Source organism: Branchiostoma floridae, chromosome 9, assembly GCF_000003815.2.
Source record: "Branchiostoma floridae strain S238N-H82 chromosome 9, Bfl_VNyyK, whole genome shotgun sequence".
Classification (NCBI taxonomy): domain Eukaryota; kingdom Metazoa; phylum Chordata; class Leptocardii; order Amphioxiformes; family Branchiostomatidae; genus Branchiostoma; species Branchiostoma floridae.
The window spans coordinates 15,886,158-15,893,474 of record NC_049987.1 but is presented as its reverse complement, the minus strand read 5'-3'; the positions used below and the strand labels follow the sequence as shown (position 1 = coordinate 15,893,474).

General features: G+C 38.8%; 1 protein-coding gene across 1 annotated transcript; it reads right to left on the bottom strand.

Annotated features, from left to right (window-relative positions):
* Positions 1-128: 128 nt before the first annotated feature.
* On the bottom strand, positions 129-1,528 carry LOC118423334 (serine palmitoyltransferase 2-like). Its single transcript, XM_035831457.1, has 4 exons — positions 1,447-1,528; positions 902-1,056; positions 622-767; positions 129-302 (listed from the first exon to the last, which is right to left on the bottom strand). Exons 1-4 carry the CDS (start codon positions 1,525-1,527, stop codon positions 148-150), a joined length of 537 nt encoding a protein of 178 aa, XP_035687350.1. The 5' UTR covers position 1,528; the 3' UTR covers positions 129-147.
* Positions 1,529-7,317: the final 5,789 nt, after the last annotated feature.

Sequence of the window (7,317 nt, the reverse complement as noted above, 5' to 3'; positions counted from 1 at the left end):
TTATAGTCTCTATAGTAATAACAGGTTTTGTTGTGTAGACACAGGTGCTTTATCTTCTAAGCAGTGGATTGAAAATTCCTAGCATCACTTCCAACTGTAAGAATATATCTATTTTGCCAGTTAAAACCACCTTGGCTAGTCTATACTCTACTCTGTTTGCATACTGATACCTACTTTACCCCCCATCAGGACTGGGATGTTCATAGAGTTGGTGGCGAAACCCATGCCGAAGGTGATAGCGTCCTCCATGCCCAGAAACCTGGCTGTTGTCGTCTCCAGCTCCTCGTGTATATTGTAGTTCCCTGTAGTTGTAAAAGCACATTTATTAAGTGACTCTGGCACCGAAACTGTAACAAATTATGATCATCAACAGCTTCGCAGGTGGCTTTAAATTTTTTTCCTAGTCTTTTTCGTTGACAGCAAAGTGACGGATCTGTTTAGAGTAAGCTGTCAATTTTAGTCTCCCAGGAGTTGTAGGATGTACTGTACGAAAACACATGGCTCAGATTCACTACTGTACCTATTGCTCCCACAGAAACAAGTATTCATTCTCGTCTTCACACATTTTTTCAATAATCTAAAGGTGTCCGCTTATTAGGTGCCTCCTTTGAAGGAACTTACCAAGTTCCTGTCGACTGCTACAGACGCCTACACCGTACTGCTGCAAGGCCTGGGCTGTGGCGTGTACACAAGGGCCATCCTTTTCCGCAAACCCCAAGTAGTTATAGGAGGCAAGGTTGATACATCGCCTCTTCTTTCCTGTCAATCTGGAGGGAAAGAAGAATCTCATATGTGGCTATTCTAAAAGCATGATAGAAAACATACGCTCATGAAAACTTTAAAAGATGTTTTAAAAGATTAATGCAGTTGCAAAACAACAAATAATTTTCTCGTATCGAACCTGAAGTGCCAATTCTCATCGTCACTGGTCCTTTCCAACACGTCCACCTCTACCGTGGGAGGGCTGCAGATCGGTTTGCCGGCACCGTGGATGGCGCGCTTGAAGATATTCCTACTGAAGAACCCCTCAAATGACGTGTATAAAGGAACAAATCCCTGCGGAAAACATGCACAAAACAAGCATGCAGAAAAGTGAACACTTTTAGCAGTAAATAATGAGAATTGCCTACCTATTATTACTGTTGCGTGTTAGTCAAAAACTGACTGATTGCATGATCATTACAAAAATTAGGAAACCACTTGATAATAGTTGATAGAAACTTAATACTTGTGACTTGTCTCAGTCAGATGAAGGTCATCATATATAAATCACGTACATATGTAAGTTATTTGCAGAAGATACATTTCTTGGAGGTATGAGGTATTCGAAGTTTAGTATTACAGATCAAATAATTCAGATTAAATAATTATGCCGATTTAAAACAGATAGCAAGATATGTATCAGTATTTTGGATGAAATGAGTCTGTGTGAATTTTTTTTCTGACCTTCATCTTATTTCTCTCCGTGGCAGACTGATTTTTGTCCAGTCCGATCCTCCGAAGAAAATCTCTCAGATAGCCGAACATGATGAGATTAGCGAGGCTGATGTACGTCCAACAAGCTGCCAGGAAAGGTGCTGACTCATAGTCTTGAGGGGACTTACAACCAACCTAAAGTGATACAGGGAAAGACATCCGTGCATGAAATAACACCGACACAAACCCAACAGCTACACCAGCTGCTACTTGTAGGGTAAGATGGTTTGCATGTAAAAGTATACTTCATTGTGCTACGGATCATTAAAGTAATACACTGTTAAGTTGAAGAACCTTAAGTCAACTGGTGATTGTGATAAAGGTAAAACATACATAGCAAGAGAATAGACGCTCTGATTTTAAATTCAAAGCCAGAGCAAATATCACCACATTTTAATTGCATAGAATAATATTCATCAATTCTCCACAAATACTACAATTTTTGCACACTTTACACCCAAAATTCTTCTAACATTGGAACAATTTAACGTGGTTCAAACAGATAGCATTATTAACTATTACTAAGTATTATTTTATTTTCACTTTTGTTGTTGATGAATGCACATCTTTTGGGTCATTGATGCACGAGGGGTATTTTTATATGTTGTTACATTTTATTTTTTTTGTTACATCAACAAAACAATTCATACAAAAGATATGAGAATGGCCATGTTGTGCACCAACTGTGCTATATATCTTCCCTACGTTATAAATTTTGCCAGCTTTGAAAAAGAACTTTTTACAACAATACAATATAACAATAACAGACTTAATGCTATTGAAACTAGAGTTCGACGACCCCATACCTTCGCCAAATAATTCTCGAACTCGAAATATCAAACTCGAAAGTTCCGTTGCAGTATCTTAACAGGCCGCTAGGGGGCCCAAAATCTAATCGTTTCCAGGTCTTATCAAGACCTACCCACATACCAAATATTAATACAATTCATCCCGGCGTTTTCAAATTATCCTGGTCTTCTACAAACATACATACATACATACATACACACGCTACCCAAAACATAACCTTCTCGGCGAAGGTAATAATCTCTCTTATAGTAAAATACATTAAGGAGAAAAATTTTGTTTCGGAACATTTCATGCTTTGACCAAACAAACCCAGTCTGACTTCACACGAACTCTACCCTGTAATTCCCCAAGTATTGTGCAAATATCGCTGAAAAGTAGGTAAGGTATTGTCATGTCTAAGGCCCCCTTTCAACTAGGCAACAATCTCGCTGCGCTCTCTCTGCGACCTAAAACGTGTGTGTTTGCAACGTTCCAATTTTAATAAAGGTATATCATACAAAATGTAAATGTGTAACTACAACGACGACAAAACACAAACATCGTAGAAAGATGCGTTTTCTTTTCCATACAATTCGTTGAGCAATCTGTCAAATTTTAGGTCGCAGAAAGAGCGCAGCGAGTGCGCCGTCCTAGTGGAAAGGGGGGTCTCCACTAGACGGCGATCGCGATGCGCTCTCACTGTGACCTAAATAGGATATGTGTAACTTTTTTGGTGTATCATACAACATGTAAAGGTATGACTGAGAGGACAAAAAAACACACAAAGAGTAAAAAAAAAAAAGTTTCTTATCTATACAATTAGTTGAGCGATCTGTAAAACTTTAGGTCGCAGAAAGAGCGCGGCGTGAGCGCCGTCCTAATGGAAAGCAGGTATATGTGTGAGTCATGTAAGAGAAAGTTTTGACTACCTTAATGATACTCACCATGATTCATACAGTGCTTAGCCCGACAGAAGGAGCTTGGAATCAGCTGGAAGACACTAACTGTTTCCTGAAAGGCAAGCTGTACCATGAGATATTTATTTTCTTACCCACGCCCTCGATTCACGAGGACGGCGCTCTCAAGTAGAATAGTAAATTTGCCGGGGCGAGGTTTTAAAATTCACTAAGGTTGCCATAGGTGGTTTCCTTTATTGCATGTTGAGTATCGGCTGTTGACCTTCGATGCAAGTGTCATTGTAAGAATTATGATATAACAGGAGAGAGCTTGGCACCGTTCCAATTTTATTTACTAGGGCTTGGTACCGGTACAGAAACTTTAGTTCCAGGTCCGGTTCAGGTCCAGACGATCAGTTCCAGGTCCAACCCTGAACCTGGACCTGATTCAGTATGTGAAAATATGTGTATGGACAGAATTCAAAACAATGGTCCATTTCACTAGGAAGAAATCTGTTTGTGGAGTATTCGACTCCAACTGGCGTCTAAACGGTTAGCTGTAAACCTTGGTAGAAACGACTAAGATATATAAACTTCGCTCTTGTTATTTTCTTCGACCGGTAAGCCCCCAAATCATATAATCTATTCATTTTCCAATAGGTCCAACATCCGGTCCACCAAATTTTGTCAGGTCCGATTTTTCCGGACCGGTTCAATAAGAAAAAAACGGTTTTGTACCTGTACACAGTAACGGCTTGCGTCGACAAAGACAAACATTACCAGTAGTGTTAATTGTAGAAGAACAATTCTTTCCTCCCTTCAAATACTCGTTTCTCTCTATATATATACGGAGATATCAGGGGGCCGACAAGATGACTCAAAACTCCATGCTACCCCATGACAAATATAAAACACATTCGTTGATGTATGATGTACAAATCACAACGCTGCTGCTTTTAACCAACCAAAAGTGTTGTTCCTGCTTTTCAGCAGAGTATGGAATTTGTTTCCTTGTAAATATCAGTGTTTCATCCTTGCTTAATCAAACAGGAAGACTGTAAGTGTAAAGGCCCCCTCTCACTTGACGTGCGGCACGCTTGCGGCATTGCTGCGTTCGTTCACTGCGGTACTGTTTTGTTATTTTCTCCGATTTGTTATAATTCAGATATTGCGCAATACGTAAAAGTGTGACATAGAAGACCACAAAATACACAACAAGTAAGAAAATTCGTTCTTTATCTCTGAAATTCGTTGAGCATCTTCCGAACGCAGCAATGCCGCAAGTGTGCCGCACGTCAAGTGAGAGGGGGCCTTAAGGACCCAAGTAAGCAAAATAGGATGAGAATCAGGCGAGTGTCAAGGTACATGCAACCTTTTTTCAATTCCTCAAATCAATTAGTGTGCTTTAAGTAATAAATGAATAGTTAATGTAGCCTCATCAGTACTATAGATGTAATTCGCACTGTGATATTTTTATACGCCTGTTAATGACCCTAAGATACGAATGTACAATTGTACTCCCTTGTAGATTCGCCTTCACTTTCTACCTACCCAGAAGGAATAATAAAATTGTTTTGATATAGATTAAAGCTTACCTTTGGAAGACTTTTAAATACCGGGTGCTATTTAGCCTCTGCTACATGTGTTATTGCTGGAATATGAGCTAACTGGTCACTTACTCAAGTAGCCTCAGATTTAAATGCACATCAATAGTGACAACAGCGAACAAAATTTCCACAAAAGTGTTATAATTTTATGCGTGAAAAAAAAAAAGACTGTAAAGACCTCAATATTTCTTGTCTGTCTAAAAAGTCCTGATCTCTATACAAAGAGGCTGCGTCACACTAATGAACACCTTATCACAAGAGTGACAAGACACTGTCTCACTCATTTGAATACATTCTAGGAGAGTCTTAATAAACGAGCTATTTGACACTTTCCTTATCTACGATCACCCAGCAGCGTCAGTTATGCTTCAACTGTACCGCTGTAAGTGCAGTGCCTACAATAAGTGCAGTGACCGCTGTATTAAAGTGCAGTGACCGACCTTCTGTCGCGACACCGCTCCGGCTAGGATGGGAGAGTTTGCTAATCTCACCTCGATCGGAAACTGCCAGCGTTCCTGACACAACTTACATTCTTTAGCACACAAACGACAACAGTGGCGTGCATACCTACCTACCTACAAGCATAGTCTCTTGGCCTCAAGGTCGTTTGGGAGGGAGCTCCGGTCAATTATAATTACCGCATGTGACACTGCCGTAGACAAAAAAAAAGGTAAAATGGGTAACGTTATATGCTCGTAAAATTCCATAGCATGATCGTATTGCAAACAAGTGCTTTAAAAAAGCTGGCATTTTGCCAAGGTTTGCGTGTGTACACGTTTTTTTTTTTCTAGTTATTGGAATGTGCTGAAACTATTGTTTATATTAAATGGATGTAAAAAGGAAACAAGAACAATTTAAAATCACCCTCCCCTGGACTCGATCCCGGACCGTAGCTCTGCAAATCAGGCTGACGTCAGAGGTATTTGTGTAGTGACCCCTGAACCCGGAAGTCACTTCTCTGCATCATAGCGCACTTTTCAGAAAATGATATCTCAGCAATCGTTTACCCCTGCTTTAACATTTTACATTGTCACGGTCTCCATAGTACATACTACAAATCTGGTAAGTTAGAAGGTCCAGTTCTTTTTCGATAATACAGGGCGATCAATGAAAAATCGTGGCAATTTCCATTTTCGCACTGGAAATCCTACTAATGATAGGGTTTCCAGTCGAAATTGTTTTGTACCCAGGGGAATCAGAACATTTGTGTTCCCTAATAGAGGGTGTTGATTTATGAAAATACAGAACAAAAATCGGACCTTCCGTTCCAGAGATATGGCCCTTTAAAGTTGCTGGGCGGTGTCCGCAGGTGTGGCGCCAGGTGTGAAAATCGCATTTCTAATTAGCAATAATTAAGAAAGTAAAAACATTGTGCCACTCAAAAGTTCTTTTCTGCACAGTCCAAGTAGTATTTTGTAGCAATCAAGTAAAGATAAGGTGTTTATTTGCCTTTTTCTTTCACTACAGGTGAGGTCAACCTGCTGAAAATTAAGTTTTTTCAGCATGGCACAGCTGGAAAAGTGGCCAATTATTTCCAGATGACCCCTTTTTGAAGAGCGATAATCAATAAACTGTTCATCCTATAACTAAGATATTTCAGATATTGGAAATATGTAGTAGATTCTCTTAACACAGTTTATTGCAGACATTCTAGAGACATGGTTACGAGATTATGTGTAATCAAAAATACTAATTTGTAACATATCTCAAAAGGTCAAAGGTCATCGGCACCTGTCACTTATATAAGTCCACATAAAAAATTACCTATCAACATTCTTCTCTATCTCAGTGACAAATATCACATGTTTAATATAACAGAATAGAAATAGTTTAGATAATTTCCACATCAATTATGCAAATTAGCTTCTGATTTGCATAATTAATATTTAATTACACGAAGCATCACTTAATCTATCTACATACCAATAATCATGATGATCTGTCAACCCCTTCTTGAGTTATTCCCTTTCACAGTCTGACCATAAGCATTGAATATCAGCATACCTTACTACTAAAGGGTTTTGGCACATGCTAATTCTAAATTTGCCATCAAAACTATCACATTTCACCAGGAAATACTACTTTTACGACATCTGATGACCAAAAGTATATAAAGATATTACCTATGAACCATGACCACCTGACTTTGTAACTGGTTTATTCAAGTTTATTGAACAATTGATAATTCTTTGACATTACAACATATGTTTGAAAAGACTTGGTAGCTCCTCTTCTAAGCTGCACAGCTTTGAATGGTTGATACATTGTAATTCTCCCTCTGTGCCATCTCAATTTCTTCTATGATGTTCCAGGTGCTATTCCCAATGCAGCATCTTGCAAATCTGAAAACTTTTAACATTGGAAATATCAGCAAAAACCTCTATGCCCTTGATATCACATTCAACAACAAACACAACTTGCTATGTTATTGATTTTTTGGATCTTACAAGGTAAAAATTGAACTTCAGTGATCATCTCAACGTAAATATGCTCACGTTGGACACATTTACAAATGATGTTTCCTTTCATGAAGTTGGTGACAAAGAAAA

Coding starts and splice junctions, on each gene's coding strand:
- LOC118423334 (XM_035831457.1), bottom strand. CDS start 1,527: ATGTTCGGCTATCTGAGAGATTTTCTTCGGAGGATCGGACTGGACAAA. Junction 1,057..1,446: donor CGGAGAGAAATAAGATGAAG/GTCAGAAAAAAA, acceptor TGTTTTCCGCAG/GGATTTGTTCCTTTATACAC. Junction 303..621: donor TAGCAGTCGACAGGAACTTG/GTAAGTTCCTTC, acceptor TTACAACTACAG/GGAACTACAATATACACGAG.